The sequence below is a fragment of the Pygoscelis adeliae genome, unplaced genomic scaffold (assembly GCF_000699105.1).
Source record: "Pygoscelis adeliae isolate BGI_AS28 unplaced genomic scaffold, ASM69910v1 Scaffold74, whole genome shotgun sequence".
In the NCBI taxonomy this organism is placed as follows: domain Eukaryota; kingdom Metazoa; phylum Chordata; class Aves; order Sphenisciformes; family Spheniscidae; genus Pygoscelis; species Pygoscelis adeliae.
In genome coordinates, this window is record NW_008824665.1 from 548,759 (window position 1) to 566,454 (window position 17,696).

At 43.8% G+C, this 17,696-nt stretch overlaps 1 protein-coding gene across 1 annotated transcript in view; it reads left to right on the plus strand.

Moving 5' to 3' along the window:
• Positions 1–17,696, plus strand: part of LCP1 (lymphocyte cytosolic protein 1 (L-plastin)) — a 33,072-nt gene that overhangs the window by 3,311 nt on the left and 12,065 nt on the right. The window contains exons 2-7 of the mRNA XM_009322823.1: positions 10,559–10,649; positions 12,435–12,586; positions 13,339–13,468; positions 14,761–14,893; positions 15,490–15,571; positions 17,542–17,696. Of these exons, the coding sequence (XP_009321098.1) occupies positions 10,583–10,649; positions 12,435–12,586; positions 13,339–13,468; positions 14,761–14,893; positions 15,490–15,571; positions 17,542–17,696 (719 nt within the window). The 5' untranslated portion in view covers positions 10,559–10,582. The remainder of the gene's footprint in view (positions 1–10,558; positions 10,650–12,434; positions 12,587–13,338; positions 13,469–14,760; positions 14,894–15,489; positions 15,572–17,541) is intronic.

The window sequence follows — 17,696 nt, forward strand, 5'->3', positions numbered from 1 at the left end:
ACACTGCCAGCTCATGTTCAGCTGGCTGTCGACCAGCACCCCCAGGTCCTTTTCCGCCAGGCAGCTTTCCAGCCACTCTTCCCCAAGCCTGTAGCGCTGCATGGGGTTGTTGTGGCCGAAGTGCAGGACCCAGCACTTGGCGTTGTTGAATCTCATACCGTTGGCCTTGGCCCATCGATCCAGCCTGTCCAGGTCCCTCTGCAGAGCCTTCCTACCCTCAAGCAGATCAACTCTCCCGCCCAACACTCCCCCACTACCTCACAGGAATAGGAAGAGAGGCTTTTATCTGTCTGCCCCAGGGTTTTGTGTCCCATCTGCCACCCCAGCCATGATGGGGCAGAGGTCGGATAACTCCTCGTACCTGTATCCAAAGCAGCCCCTGTAGATGCTCTCCTCTTCCCCCACCTTAGTTAGCAAAGGTGGATCTGGGTGGGGCAAGGCTTTCCTTGCCAAATAGGACATCTGCTGAATGACTGAAGATGTTTGTCAATTTAGCTTGGTTTGAAAACCAGCTTTGGCCAAAAAAAAAAAAAAAAGAAGAAGAAAAAAAATCACCAGAAAACGTTTGAGAATCAAAATGTTCCTTTTTCTATGGAAAAATGTTTTCACTGAAAAGCTAGCTAGCTTGTCTTGGTAAAGGGATAGAAAACATAAGTGACCTAACAAAAAACGTAGTGTACTGGATCAATTTTTTCTTCTTAAAAAAAAATTCTACAGACTTTGATTGAAAAATAATACTCACATATATGCTGTCTCCCTGGTATGATGTATCTGACAGATAAAAGACACATAAGGAGAGTATTTATGGGTTCACAGCTCTGCTTCTTCAATGTCTTAATTTCCTTGAGGGATTAGCCCTCCCTGCCACTGAGGGGTATACTGGAAAGAGATCTCCATTTCTCTACAAGCTCTGTGGATTTTCCCTTCCTAAGCCCTGTTGACTCGTATTTGATTTAGGACTCAGGCATCGCATTGACAAATGAGGTCCTTTATAAAACGGAACATTAAGAAAATGACTCATGGGCATCACCATGTTGCTTTCTGTCTTTTCTTTGTGTTTCTTCAAATCGTATACAAAATAAAATATGTGAAGTGCAACAGTTTAACAATTCCAGTGCCTACACACACAGTGAGATTTTGCTGTTGCAGGCACCAGTCTTTTAAAATGCCTTTGAGGCAAAGAGTGTCATTTATTGTGGGCTAAACTGTGAATCTTTATCATGTAGCAGGGAGGAACTATTTGCCATATCTTCAGAAAGACTCCTCTCTGTATTTTGTATGCTGATTTAAACAGCAAGATCCCACCCAGATTGAAGGTACTGTAATACCCGAGTTACACATTGCTAATAGAGCCAAGTATGTTTCCGTCTACTTTAGGATTTAAAATTTAACTCAGCATCTTTGAGGAAATTAGAAACAGCTCTTATCCATGTGTGTATCTATAGCTATTTAAATAGGGAAATAGTCATACCACTAAGTGCATGGCTTGAAAAATGAACTTTTGTCTTAGTTTCTGCTGGGAATGAGTTAATTTTCTTCCTAGTAGCTGGTACAGTGCTGTGTTTTGGATTTAGGGTGAGAACAATGTTGATAACACACCGATGTTTTAGTTGTTGCTCAGTAGTGCTTACACTAGTCAAGGACTTTTCAGCTTCCCATGCTCTACTGACTGAGAAGGCTGGAGGTGCACAAGAAGCTGGGAGGGGGGACAGCCAGGACAGCTGACCCCAACTGGCCCAAGGGATATTTCATACCATGTGACGTCATGCTCAGTACATAAACTGGGGGAAAGCTGGCCGGGGGGGCCGCTGCTCGGGGACTGGCTGGGCATTGGTCACTGGGTGGTGAGAATTGCACTGTGCATCACGTACTTTGTATATTCTATTATTATTCTTATTTTATTTCATTTCAATTATTAAACTGTTCATATCTCAACCCACGAATTTTCTCACTAAAAAACAATTATTAAACTGTTTTTATCTCAACCCACGAGTTTTTCTCACTTGTGCTCTTCCAATTCTCTCCCCCATCCCACCGGGGCAGGGGGGGAGTGAGCAAGCAGCTGTGTGGTGCTCAGTCACCGGCTGGGGTTAAACCACAACAACTCTTTTTTCATGAACCTCCTTGCCTGTTCAAAGATGCTGCAATTCTTCATGCTTCTTCAATGATTTTCAAAGTTGTTGTGCAAGACATGCATCTAATTGACATGTGGTTCAAAACCTGATAGTATTTGCTGATGCTGTTGGTCATGGTGAGTAGCTGGCTACCTGAATAACTCACCAGCAAGGAAGAGACATATGGATTCTAGTTTTTATCTCACATCAGGTGTAAGACACCTGTTTTAGACAGGTGTACTCTGCGCTGGGTCAAAAACTGGCTGGACGGCCGGGCCCAGAGAGTTGTGGTAAATGGAGTTCAATCCAGTTGGCGGCCGGTCACGAGCGGTGTTCCCCAGGGCTCAGTATTGGGGCCAGTTCTGTTTAATATCTTTATCAATGATCTGGATGAGGGGATCGAGTGCACCCTCAGTAAGTTTGCAGACGACACCAAGTTGGGCGGCAGTGTTGATCTGCTCGAGGGTAGGAAGGCTCTGCAGAGGGACCTGGACAGGCTGGATCGATGGGCCCAGGCCAACTGTATGAGCTTCAACAAGGCCAAGTGCCGGGTCCTGCACTTTGGCCACAACAACCCCATGCAGCGCTACAGGCTTGGGGAAGAGTGGCTGGAAAGCTGCCTGGCGGAAAAGGACCTGGGGGTACTGGTCGACAGCCGGCTGAACATGAGCCGACAGTGTGCCCAGGCGGCCAAGAAGGCCAACGGCATCCTGGCCTGTATCAGAAATAGTGTGGCCAGCAGGAGCAGGGAAGTGATAGTGCCCCTGTACTCAGCACTGGTGCGGCCGCACCTCGAATACTGTGTTCAGTTTTGGGCCCCTCACTACAAGAAGGATGTTGAGATGTTGGAACGTGTCCAGAGAAGGGCAACGAGGCTGGTGAGGGGTCTGGAGAACAAGCCTTATGAGGAGCGGCTGAGGGAGCTGGGGTTGTTTAGCCTGGAGAAAAGGAGGCTGAGGGGAGACCTCATTGCTCTCTACAACTACCTGAAAGGAGGTTGTAGCGAGGTGGGTGTCGGTCTCTTCTCCCAAGTAACTGGCGAAAGGACGAGAGGAAATGGCCTCAAGTTGCGCCAGGGGAGGTTTAGATTGGATGTAAGGAAAAATTTCTTTACTGAAAGAGTAGTTAAACATTGGAACAGGCTGCCCAGGGAAGTGGTTGAGTCACCATCCCTGGAAGTATTTAAAAGACGTGTAGATGAGGCGCTTAGGGACATGGTTTAGTGGGCATGGTGTTGTTGGGTTGACGGTTGGACTCGATGATCTTGGAGGTCTCTTCCAACCTTAATGATTCTATGATTCTATGATCATTAGCAGACAAAAACCTATCACAAAAAAATGTCCGCGCAATCTGTCTGGAAGCTGTGATGCCAAACAAGAATAAAGGACATGGATGGGATTATTTGTTTGTCTAAGATGGCTGGATACCCTAGAGCCATTGCTGCAAATTATCACTGCTCCAAACTGGCAATAAGGCTGGGGAAATTTAGTGTTAACGCCACTATCCTACTTTGCTGGGGGTGCACTATGGATCCCTTGCTAGTGCCGGGATACAAGCACATTATTTTGATCAGAACTGCAAGAATAACAACAGATAATAATAAATATGTGAGAGAGAAGCACGATAATAGCAAGTATGCTGAGAATATGAAGTTTAATTGGGAGATAAAATATTCTGGATTATGCAAAAGAATATGTTTGGCTGATTGCCAACAGGATGGCTTTGCCTGTTGCATTTTAGCTGAAGGTCTTTTTTGCCAATGAGCACAAGATGAAACTTTAAAATTGAGGAACTTCTAGGTCACACTGTTGTGGTTATAGCATTAATTCTCCTTTCAACATAAGATCCACTAAATAATTTCTCTTTTTCTCACCCCTTAGTGAGAATGAAAATGACAAAAACATGTCTCCAGAAGGAAAATATTTACCAGAGCCTAACTCATAAATCTTCTCCTTTCTTGTCTCCTCCATAGCCCTTCCGTACTGTACAAAATAAGCTAACTGAGACATATAATTTGAACAGAAATGCGTATGGATATATGGGCTTATGTGTGGGACCTTATGAGAGAAAGGTAGAGGGAAATATGTCTGGGGAGGAATATCCTATTAGGGATATTCTGATGAGTGACCAGGAACGAGGAGGGCCCCAAAGGTGCAAGAAGTATGGGACAAAGATCAAATATGCTCAAGATCCTCCCTTTTCCCTTATATTTTTCTAGCCTGCAGGATGCTTCAGATCTATCACAAGAGTTTCTGCACAATTCTGGGGCCACTTCTCTTATTCTTGCCTGCTGGCAGCACTGTCGAGGGTGGGCTGTGCGTTGAGGGAGGATTGCTGGTGGTGCCTCTTGGAAATCAGCTGGGAAAGAAAGGCTAATGCAGAAAAGAGCTGGGGAGGTATTCCCCAAGCCTTGCGGAAAGCCTGACATTTGGAAATTGAATTTGTGGATGACACAAGAAAGAGAAAAGAAAAGGAACTGGAGCTGTGAGCTCTGATAAAGTTAAAGGTAGAGTTTTGAGTGTGGAGGGGGACACAGTCTTACATTACCCCATGCAATTCTAATAGCTGTATTTTGCAACAGCAAATGTCTGTTGTTTCATCATTTTCAGAAAAAATAAACAAATTTGATGAGAAGATGGCAGAAGAAATAGGGAAATTTATATGACAGGGAACACACGTGCATTCCTTTATCTGATCACTCTCCAACACCTTAGAGGGGTTACCGTATTATTAACAAAGTACTAGTGCGTTAGCAAAATAAAGCCCTGGTGGCAGAAAGTGAGTAAATATTAGTAATTTATTCACCTTTCTTGGCACCAAATTCACAGTTAAGTCATTCCTGATGACTTAAATATGTGTTTGTGAAATGTAATGTTGCCCCATGAAATTTGCTTTTCTGCTTTGGGGGAAGGTGCAACTTTATGTCTAGCTGTAAAGTGTGGTTTCGCATCTTCAAGGTTTTCATTGCCTTGCCTGCAGTAAAGCTTAAACACCAGAGAAGTGGAGGAAAATATGAAACAAGGTAACCATTTAATACAAGTCATGGAAACCTTTAGGTTTTAATGGCTTTGCCATTTATTATTTATATTGCATGATGGGTGCACACTTTGCCAAGTAATACATAACCAGGCAGCTTCTCAGACTACAGCTTCAAAATCGAAAGAGATGAAAGAACATCAATGTCGCCGTGTTTCAATTTAGCAGTAATGTTCAGGTTTGAGATTATTTTAGTTCTTCCTTTATATTCCAGACTGAAAATAGTTTGTTATTAGATCTCTTAAAACACCAGTGTGATAGTAGGTTCTTCTGAGGTTAAGGTCAAATAAAAGGAGGCTTTACAGCATGGCTGTAATGTATTGGTTTGGAAATGACAGTAGGAAAGGGAATGCTTCATAGAGGCTCTTTGAATATCAGTTTGTTACGATTCTCAGCTGCTTAGGTGAGACAATTTTCTCTTTTTTACATTAACCTGTAACTCAACAGTCTTCTGGGGAGGAAGGAGTGTATTTGCACAACTTTATTTTTGCTTTTGCAATAGCGGGTTTATGCTGTTTGGCAAACGAGAATGAAGTATCACTTCCAGGCAATGTGTAATCCGGATGTCCTGACGCCATCCGAAGCTCAGTCTGTCTCAAGGAGTGTTTTATTTTCCTTCTGAATTTTTATTACCTTCCATTTCTTTCTTGTTGGCAGTTCCACTCACTGTCTTTCTTGCTCTGACCCTTGGAGCTGTCTTCCCCTTCTCAGCGTCCTGCCTCCACATCCAAGCATGTGCTGACTTTCGTCTTGTTCTCTCTAAGGAACTTCAGTTCTTTCACTGATCTTTGATCACACCAGGTTCATGGTCCTTCCTCCCAGCTGCTGCTGACCTTCAAAATCTCATTTCTGCTGATAGCTAAGCTTTTGTTTGCATTTGTTCTTTCTCTAACTCCCCTCCCTCTTGCCATGCCCTGCTCCTGCCCAGCTTTCCTCTTTGCTTCTTGCCATACATCTCTGTGCTCAAAGCCATCACCTGGTTCTCATCAGCTGATTTTCCCTTTGCTCCTCCCTCAGCTCCTCAACAGCTATTCAAAGAAGCTCTTCCAACTAGTTCATATTGCCACATATTCTCCTTTGCTGTTATACATATATATTGCTGCATTTTTTTCTCTGCATCTGTCTTGTCAGACTGATTTTACAAATGGTTTTTAGCAGAGCAGTGCACCGTATGCTTACAATGCCTTGTGGATTATCAGTAACTGAATTATTCACCTAGGGTGTTGGGTGCCCTCTTGATGGGATGCCTGAGGTATTTTCACTTTGCGTTGAGGATGGTGAAGTGCTGGAAGTGTTTGACCCCTAGAAGCAAATGACTCTGCTCTTGGTTGATAAAATCAGAAGAAAAATATTGGGTCTGACCTCCCATACCATTATCCAGAAGCATTTTACATTTCTGTGTGCCTAAAGATAATAATTTACTTTTAATTATCTAAGCAAAATAGGCAGTTTATATACTGAAAAATAGCTTTTAAAAAGTGGATTTGCTCCTTTTTGCTGTGTGTTGCTAAAGCGTTGGACTTTCACTCTCGATTTCCCTATGTTTTGTTTTACTACTTGAACAACTTCAGAAATGACAGCAGTTTTTAATTGTGAATAACTGAAACATTTAGTCTGAAAATTCTGAGTTTGATTATTTGCATGTAAACTTGAGGGCTTTCACGCACTATGCAGAGGGCTTCTGGCTGCAGCTGACAGGCTGAAATCAAGAGATACCAAGGGACTGAAAATGCAGAAGAAACTCAGTTGTGTGTTGGAGCAGGCGGTGATGATAACTCCATCGCCCGAGTCCAACTACTCCTCAGGTGATCAAGGACCAGTTCTCACGCTCAGTGCAGAGATTCATCTGATTTCTCGGCTAAGCGTAGCCACCTTTACAAAAGAGTAGGTAATTTTGACCTAAAAGAGATGTCAGAAGGGTTCATTACAGCAAAAAACTTCATCCTATTATGTATTATTAGCATACATGTAAATGTATGCACTATTAATAGGATTCTCTGTATTTAACAGATCAGCTGGTTACTGATCAGAGGCCACAAATTCTTATGCAATCAAGAAAAGTCCAGTTTATGATGTCGGTGATAGTTTTTTCTCAAGGTTATAAAACTCTTTGCAAAAGTAATGTTACAGGCAACAACCTGTAACTAGAAGGGATGATCTTGCAGTGGAATATGGATTTTCTTGCTGATGATAGTGTGAGATTTTCACATGTCCAGGTGCATTTTAGGTAATCCACATGTTGCAAAAACACACAGCATGCTACAGAAAAAGATTGGTAGTGAGGAATCAGAGGCAGGAAAGATACCAAGATGAAGGAGGAAGACTATGGATCTAATTTTACCCTAGCATACATAACCCATATTGCTAGTGGATCACAGGGATTTTTACAGGTAATCCTTGAAAGTATGGTGGTTAGAATCACTTTTAATATTATATTAGTATTTCAGTAGCAATCACAAGCTCTGTTGTGCAGAAAACTGCACATGGGTTCTTGTGCCCCAAGAGCAACTACATTATGGATTATGCTGCATTTCTCTACTTATGAAGGTTGGAGTGAGTGAACAGATTTTTCTCTGGAAACTGTCCTCACCCTAATACCACAGTGATGAGACAGAGAAAGGGTGCATGATACTACAGGGAGACAGCAGACAAAAAGCCAACCACATGAGATTGCCTTTGGGCTATTTCAAAGCCATGTCCATAGTGGTTCTCACAGATACAAGGAATCAATGCATGAGTTCAGGAGAGCATTAAATCTGAAGCCCAGATAGGCTGTACACAACTCTGTGTCTTTGAGGAGGGCTATAGGAAATCCGTGATTTTTTAAATTATCCCTGTATATCAAAAAAAAGTCGTGGCAGTCTGGAGAAGTTCCCACTGACTGGAAAAGGGGAAACATAACCCCCATTTTTAAAAAGGGAAAAAAGAAAGACCCGGGGAACTACAGGCCAGTCAGCCTCATCTCTGTGCCTGGAAAGGTCATAGAACAGATCCTCCTGGAAGCTATGCTAAGGCACATGGAGGACAGGGAGGAGATTCGAGACAGCCAGCATGGCTTCACCAAGGGCAAGTCCTGCCTGACCAACCTAGTGGCCTTCTAGGATGGAGTGACTACATCAGTGGACACGGGAAGGACTACAGATGTCGTCTATCTGGACTTCTGTAAGGCCTTTGACACGGTCCCCCACAGCATCCTTCCCTCTCAACTGGAGAGGTATGGATTTGATGAGTGGACTGTCCGGTGGGTGAGGAATTGGTTAGATGGTCGGATCCAGAGGGTAGTGGTCGATTGCTCAATGTCCAGATGGAGGTTGGTGACGAGTGGCATCCCGCAGGGGTCCATATTGGGACCGGTACTGTTTAATATCTTCATCAATGACATAGACAGTGGGATCGAGTGCACCCTCAGCAAGTTTGCAGATGACACCAAGCTGAGTGGTGCGGTCGACACGCCAGAGGGACGGGATGCCATCCAGAGGGACCTGGACAAGCTTGAGAAGTGGGCCCGTTGAACCTCATGAGGTTTAACACGGCCAAGTGCAAGGTCGTGCACCTGGGTCGGGGCAACCCCTGGTCTCAATGCAGGCTGGGGGATGAAGGGATTGAGAGCAGCCCTGCCGAGAAGGCCTTGGGGGTACTGGTGGATGAAAAGCTGGACATGAGCCAGCAATGTGTGCTCGCAGCCCAGAAGGCCAATCGTATCCTGGGCTGCATCCAAAGAAGTGTGGCCAGCAGGTCGAGGGAGGTGACTCTGCCCCTCTCCTCTGCTCTGGTGAGACCCCACCTGGAGTACTGTGTGCAGCTCTGGAGCCCTCAGCATAAGAAAGACACGGACCTGTTGGAGCGGGTCCAGAAGAGGGCCACGAAAATGATCAGGGAGATGGAACACCTCTCCTCTGAAGAAAGGCTGAGAGAGTTGGGGTTGTTCAGCCTGGAGAAGAGAAGGCTTCAGGGAGACCTTATTGCAGCCTATCTTAGAGGGGGCTTATGAAAAAGATGGCGGCAGACTTTTTAGCAGGGCTTGTTGCGACAGGACAAGGGGGAATGGCTTTAAACTAAAGGGGGGTAGATTCAGACTAGATATAAGGAAGAAATTTTTTATGTTGAGGGTGGTGAGACACTGGCACAGGTTGCCCAGAGAGGTGGTGGATGCCCCATCCCTGGAAACCTTCAAGGTCAGGTTGGACGGGGCTCTGAGAAACCTGATCTAGTTGAAGATGTCCCTGCCCACGGCAGGGGGGTTGGACTAGATGACCTTTAGAGGTCCCTTCCAACCCAAACTATTCTATGATTCTATAAAGTTTGGAATCCAAGCCTCCAGGATGCAATGTTAGTTTTAGTCTGGGAGTGAGGTATTTCTGATTTTTTTTTCCTCATTTGAACACTGTAGCTACAGCAACCACTTTCCAGGATCAACTCAGGTTTCCATTCTATTCTATTTAAATAGTTGCTTGGTTAATTAATACTTAAAGAGACACAGGACACTAGAGTCATTCTTACAAATATAGAATAATAGATAGTCTTTCTCCTGAACAGTTTCCTCATGAATAGACGCAGGGGACAGTAGGTGCATGAAAAAGCAGAGGGGTATAATGTGCATCTTCTGGCAGTGTATTAAATGATGTGACAAACGGAAGTAAACTTTCCCTTTCTGATTATTAAGAAAGGTGCCTATAAAAGGAAAGTCTAATCCTTCCTCCTGCTTTATACCTTTGATGAGAGGAAAGGCAGGAAAACTCCTTCCAGCCACCCATTCCTAAATGGTGGAACCTACACCCAACCTCAGGCACTAACTTAGGTACCTTGAGGGGCAAGTCCCTAAACTCTCCTCATAGCCAGGAAGAGAAGTAGCCCTCTGGGGAGCCCGACTTGGTGCTCTGAACACCTTGTGAAGGAGCTTCTCTCCATCCATCCACCCCGTAAGGGTGACCAGCCTCCTCATTGGGTACCCAAAGGTAGGCGGTGCAAATATCCCCTGGGGCTCCGGCTCCAACCCAGAGCCCTGGGAGCAGACAGGGCTGCCGCTTCTCTGCCAGTGCTGTGGAAGAAGCACGTGGTGAATTGTGTTTCCAAAGGGGGAATAACAAGAACCAGCACAATTTTGTCCGCTTTCTCCATGAGAAGCGAAAGCTAGCAGAGGTAGAATTTAATTCAAATTAAATTAGTGTGAATGAAACTGTTGGGATTTTGAGCAGGGCCTGGCAAAACAACAGGAGGGACGTGGATTTATATCTCTTGTACGCAGGATTTTACCCCTTCACTTGATTTCAGGATGCAGAGAGGAACTGGGTTTTCAGCTATGGGGAACTGCTCCGAGACTTTGAAAATCCAAGTGAAAACCCCTCTTTTTCATCATGATTACAAACCCAAAAAGGCACCAAATAAAAACAAATGCTTTCTTCTTGCAGACCTGCCACGCGCAGAAATAAGAAATGGCGTCCACAGCACACTTCTCGGAGGAGGAGATGGCAGAGCTACGAGAGGCTTTCTGCAAAGTCGGTGAGTACAGCAAACAGGAAAGACGCTGCAGAAGTGTGAGGCCGTAGCAGGCTCTTTTTTCATGTACTGACCAGACGTGAGGAAACTAAGCTTACCCCAGTACTGATCTGCTGTGTCACAGAAACCACAGAAAGTCCTTTTTCTGCCACTGCAGACCTCCTAGATGAAACCACATCAGCACACTGCAGAGCAATGGCCTCTTATTGGAGAGAGATGGCGGGGCAATAAGCAGCAGGGTTTATGAAATAACCTCAAAAGCTGTACAGAAAACCATGTTGGAAATACTCTCAAGTGTTTTCCTAAGAACATTGTTTATTTCTGGCAAATTGTTTGGAAGGCAAAAAATTTTTATTTTAATGTAAACTGAGTACTCCCTCTGGGGAGGAAGAGTCTGGAGAGGACAAATGTGAGAATGGCTATAAAATTTGTAATCCCTTTACTATGATCTTTCAAGCCTTTTATATTTTTAAAGTGTGTGTTTCCTTTCCAAGCCTTTAAACGTCTCATCTGATTTGTCTCCTTTAAAATCACACAGATCCATCACTGCCTACCCAAATCCTAAGAAAAATCCTTGTGTTTCTCAAAGCTCACTTAACTTTTATTAGCAGATCTGTCAGCCTCACTGGATTATGTGTTAATCAGTTGTCCTTACTGCTTCAGGTGATGATCGTTTGATTTCTGAGCACACAGTAGTCCAGGCTGGCAATCTTAAACGTCTGGTCAAACTGTGTGTGCCCAGTGCACCTGATGCACCGGCAAGGCAAATGCTGGAAGGAAGCTCTCGTTGCTCTCCCAGACATTTCCCTCTCCAAGTCCAGATCCTTTTGTTGTACGACTTCAGAAATGGATAGGATTCTCTTTGCAATCTTCATTACCCTGTGCTACTGATGCTGAGAGCCAAGTGCCTTTTTGCTGCATGCAACAAGTGACTCACATCATTGCAACTTACCGCGCAGGAAATCGGCACATGCTTCTTTGAAATCACCTCGGCCTCTGGGCTGGGGAAAAAGAGCCTGCAGAACAAGAAACACACAGATATATAAAAACCAAATATAAATACCTAACTCTGTCTCTATATATAACTATGTACATAACCATAGTGTTTTAACAGAAAGTCTCCACACAATAGATTCATTTTCCTTTTTTATTTGTGGAGATTTTCACAAACTGGTAGAAAAGAAAGGACTATTTAACCCGTATTGGTGAACTTCTCATAAAATCTGGCCCTGGATGTTGTAACAGGCTCAGCAGGACTATCCGTGTTAGCACCATCGCAGAGAAACACCCAAGTTTTTATTTTATGCATGACCATATGCAGTTCCAAGCCTCTAAACTCATGACTTCTGATGATATTAGAAGCAGAAAACAGGCCAAAATCACATTCTATCTATGTATATATGCACATGTAAGGTGTAACGCTGTATTGCATCAACTCCATTTTCTTTAGCTGTTCCGTAGACAGGATACTCCCTCTATAAATCACTTACATGGTTGTCTATATGTAAACCTCGGAAAGTCAATTATATCCATCTAAACCTAGCTTTGTTAAGATATTACTGTATGTCTAAAACATGAAATCATCACTGTGAGTTTTTGTTTGTTAAATGGTGATTGTAATTTTTTCTTGGGTGTGAATGACACTGCAGTGGTTGAAAATACTGGATTTCAGGATAATCTTTATATATAATGTACACTTCCCCAGGTAAAATAAAAACAACAGCCTTTGTGTGCATAAAATTTCATTAGGCTGATGTAGAATCTAAATGTTTGCTTTAATCTTTACAGATATCAGTGGGAACGGCTTCATCCATGCCAACGATTTAACAGATGTGTTGAAGGCAGCCAATCTCCCTCTCCCAGGATATAAAGCCAGAGAACTCATTCAGAATTTGACAACCGCCGGGGATGGCAGGATCAGTTTTGATGAATTTATTTCAGTACGTAAGATGTTATTTATTTATTTAGTAAGTAAGATGCAAGGCGGGATACTCAAGGTGGTCCCCAGGGCACAGCAGAGGCACAAGCATAAGGTCTCATGGGCACCTAGTTAATCCAAGGAGCCCCCTTGCTGGAACAGATGAGAGCAGGAGGTAACTGAACTAGAAATCCTGCAATTAACTGGGACAAGTTACATGAATGCAGCTGCATATTGACAGACTTAATACCTTTCAGTTTGGTTGATGCAGCAGGATGAAGTTTTTCAGTTATAAGTTGCAAAAATATTATGTTCTATGGTTACAGAAAATTTCAGCAGATTGAAACTGAAAACTTTATGGGGCATTTTTTCTGTTAAAAAGCTGCTTCTTTTTCTATCTGAACTGGGAAAAAAGAAAATGTTAAAATAGTGGAGTTTACCTTGGGATGGAGAAACAGAATTTTACTTATCCTTTCTTCAAACTGAAACTGTTAAAGGCCCTCCTCCTGCACATCTTAGCTCTGTGGCTTCACACCATGTACATTTCTGTTACTTAGGTGATCTTTGTTCACTGCTTTGAAAATGTAAAAGCTGTGTATGATCCTGTTCTACCACAGCAGATACACAGATTTTACACAGAAACCCACTGAATAATACGCAAGCTGTGCTTCCCTATGTATGAAGCAGAGAGGACGTGTCTCCTGACCCAAGAGCTCACTGTTTTAGCTTGGTGTAATTCTCCAAAATTTTAAAATTGCCTCTTGTGCTTGAAAGATTTTCCAAAACCTGAAGAGTGATGACGTTGCTAAGTCGTTCCGAAAACAAATCAACAAAAAGGAGGGGATCTGTGCTATCGGTGGGACATCCGAGCAGTCCAGTGCTGGCACACAACACTCTTACTCAGGTAGGTACAGCTGTCCTATACTGATAGCAGCTAGGAACAAGTGTGCCCTTGGAGATCATCTACACCTTGTCTTGGTGCAAACCCAGGTGCTCTGGCCTCGGCTGCTCAGGCGAGGCTGGTGCAAGGCAAAGAATTGTGAAGGTGACAAAGCACCGGCGCAGGGTCTTTGTCAAAAATAGCGTGAGCCGGTTTACTGGGGTGGACAGAGCTGTGGCTATGGAAGGAAGCTCCAGCCAGCTTGGCTTTCCTTACTCTAAAGGCATTGCATCTCTGCTGGAGAACAGCCTCCCGGCACAGCTGCAGCAGCACAAAGACTGGCCCGTTGCTGTCCCTGCTTATGGGTGAGGCGAGGCACAGGTTCCCCGCTGTTGCTAACCCATTTCCTTGTACATTTTACCAGTTCTTTGGTAGTCTCTCTGTAAACTCACCTGTAACCAAATGGTTCCTGACCTTTTTCCAAAGGGGGCATGACCCTATCAGGGCTCTTCTCCCAGCCTGTTTCTCCAAGTTGAAGGTTTGGGGCGGCCATGGTTGCTTCTGCTGCCTCCTGGGCACAGCCCACTCTGAAGCAGTTCCACAGGGAGGAGGTCCCACCCTTGGCTGTCTTATCCAGGGGCAGGGGTGGGGAACTCTCTCCGGGGAAGAGAGAGCGGAGGATGCTTCCAAGGTCTCCACCCATCTGAGCACAGACGACACCTCCTCTGAGCTACTGGGGGTGGTGTGAGCTGCTGCTGGTACAGGATAGCTACGTTACAGCCCTGTTGGATTACAGGGAACATTTGCCCATTACCCTCTGAATGCTCCTTGTCAGAGTCCAATACACCCTGGCCAGGCTCTTCTAGATATTCCACACGTGGAGAGTATAAAGTACAATACAGAATTCACTTATTTGAACTTATTTGAAGTTACGTGGGATTTTGATTTAGCAGAGTGATACAACAGTGCATTCAAATTATGGTGCAAGTACAAATTACACTTAGCAGAGCGTAGCAACTGCAACATACAGTTGAATCACGTGAACTTCATTACCAGTCTCTATAATATGCCCGCCCTCATGACACCGGGCAACCCCAGGCAGTGGGAAGGAGTATGGAAGGAGTATTAACCAGCTAAAGCCCATTGCTGTCTTCAGCTCATTTGCCTGCCTCCTCAAAGCCTTCTTCCCCTGTAGGCGTTCGTTGATCAGTCACGCTGATGGGAGAGTCTTCTCCCCTAGGAGTTCTGCCTTTGTAAGTAAAATGATGGTAGAGGTATTGCACAGCAAACTGATGGGTTTGATGTTGTGTCCACAGAGGAAGAGAAGTATGCCTTTGTCAACTGGATTAATAAAGCCCTTGAGAAGGACCCTGACTGTAAACACGTGGTCCCGATGAATCCAGAAACAGATGACCTCTTCCAGGCGGTCGGTGATGGCATAGTGCTTTGGTAAATAATACCTATCTTTCTCACAAATGGGAACTGTGAGTCTGCAGAAGCTCACACCTGTGCTTAAATGGAAGCTGCTGACTTTACATTAAGCTTATGAATCTTTGCAGATTCAGGGACTTAATAATGCTAGGTTTTTTGCTTCTTTACTCTTTGAAAATATAAAGCTTCTTGCATGTTAAGTGAGAGTTTTTCTTTGCCTCCGGACCCTTGCAATAAGATGAAGTCAGTGAAATTTGAGGAGTTTCTTGATTTTATTTTTGTCCGAGGGCTTTTGGGGGTTCACACGAAGCAGCCCGAGATAGTGAGTGCTTTCACAGAAATTTTCTGCACAATAAAATTCTCGCACAACTTCGCCTTGTGGCATTCTTGGCCTCACATCTATAGTACAATCTGCATGTGACCCAAAAGAATTGCTTGAGTATTGCATGTGCGCCTACGTGTGTACAAGTAAAAACAGAGGCTGACTATCTATATTCGTTCAGTAACTCTCCAGCTCTGTGACTTGTCCTATAGCATAGTGACAAAAGCTATATCGTATTTTGTGCGCACGTAGCTAGTAGTGTATTTCTTGTTGTTTTTTCTTTTATTTCCAGTAAGATGATCAACTTTTCAGTGCCAGATACCATTGATGAGAGAACAATCAACAAAAAGAAACTGACGCCCTTCACAATACAGGTACTAAAATGTAACAAGATTCTTTGCTTTTCCCCTTAGGATACTTTGATACTTAGAGCAAAGGCTGGAGATACCATGGTCCTACCCAACACAATCAGGCAAAGCTGTCTGTGGCAAAGTGAGATGCTCAGGTCCACATCATAAAAACATAAAGACTTATATTTCTGTTTCTTTCCAAACATATGAGCAATCTGACTAAACAAACTGTTTGTATTAGCATTTAGCCCAACATATAATGTTTACCAGTTCAAAGCTTTAGATACCTTTGTGGTAGGTGCCATATGAATGCAAGCGCAACTAGATAATACGGTGACCAATTCCAGTTGGAGTAGCGCTCAGAAGGCTGAACCCCACATCCAAGGTCGCACAGGCATGGCCATGGACTTGAATTCACAACTGCTGTGTTGCAGTCTAATGTCCTCACCAAAATATTAACTGTGATCCAGGAAGTACCATGGTGTGCAGCATGCCTGAGATGGGGCCATAGCCTTTGACTGCCTTTTACAAGCCATGCTATTTCACCTTGAATACTGAATCCCTTCTTTATTTCTATTACGTGCACATGTATATGATTAAAAAATTGGGCAAAAAAGCTAATTTTCACCTATTTAAAGTTTATTGTGTTTCTCACACAGCAGTATGTAGGGAGATATTTTTATATGAACAGCATCTATGTATCTGGGTACAGAATATAAATAGGCATATGGAATAGATATGAACCTAACCCAGTTTAGCCCTCAGCTACTCTGATTTGATGGAACATTAGCCAGGGTCAAGTAAGCTCAGAAGGCATTAAATTGGATTTTTATGCTGTATACCACATTTTTCAGTTCTAATCATTTTGGTCAGCAGCATAGCTTAGTGATGCAACTCAGATCAATCCCTGTCACACGTAGACATGATTTGATCAATATAGCTTCCACTTTAAGTTAACCCTTTTACAGCTGTCTGGTGGAGAAAAGCTAATTAATTTGAAATGCTCCAATTTTTCTAGCTTATGAGAATTTACACTATGTCTCTCTCTGCATTTTGTATCTAATCAAATCTCTCTGTCATGCCAGCAGTGATGAAATTCATGTGAAAAATTGTGAATCTGTGTGATAAATTATATTTTCCAGGCTTCTTTGCCTGCTTTCCTTGCCCTCTGTTTACCAAGCCACCTTTTTGAATAGTGCAGACCTGTGGGTCAGATTTTCTTATACCCTTTGTTTTAAATGGGAATGAAGTTGTGAAGGAACATAACGTTCCTGAAACATCACTTTCTTTCTGCCCCTCACTGTGACTCACAGAATCCCTCTGCTTCCACTGAACACTCCCAAACCAGGACTCCATACTCCAAAGTTCAAGAAGAAAATATCCAGGCTTGACCAGTTCTGACCTTGGCTGAACTGCAAGGTTAAAAACTCAACAGGTTTATTCATACCGATTCCTGTGACTATGTGCTTTTTGTATACATTGCCAGCTAGCAATTTATTTGTATCTTAGGTGTTAGGGCTTTTGCATAGTGCTTAGGGAGAGCCGAGCCTGGAATATCTGCTGGTTGATTGGGTTGTAGCTCCCTCGTTCCTCCATGTGTGCAAGACTGAGTGGAGGAGAGCTTGCCCCATGCTGAAGCTAAGTCTGCACTTGAACATGTGCTTGTGCATTAGCTATAAGGAGAGCCTGGCTTTGATAACCAGGATTGAGCCAGGACATCACTGTGAATGCAGGTGTATGCTCTGAGCTCCAATGCCTTGTGACATGGTGTCTTTCACCTTTGCCAAAGAGGTCCTTTCTGTCTTTGTGTTGGGATCCAGAACTTACCTGTAATCCCAGGAGATTCTGCGTTCCCCTGCTCCCTGTGGTCAGACGTACATAAATGCATTCACAGTGAAGCTGCTCACAGATTTCAGTAGTTTTGGCTGTGCTCCCTTCCTGTACCCTCAGCTCTCCAGTTACTGCATCATTCAGAAGTTCTCTTTTTTCCCTAGGAAAATCTGAACCTGGCCCTGAACTCTGCTTCAGCCATTGGGTGCCATGTTGTTAACATTGGAGCTGAAGACTTAAAAGAAGGGAAACCTTACTTGGTTTTGGGTCTTTTATGGCAAGTCATCAAAATTGGACTCTTTGCCGACATAGAGATCAG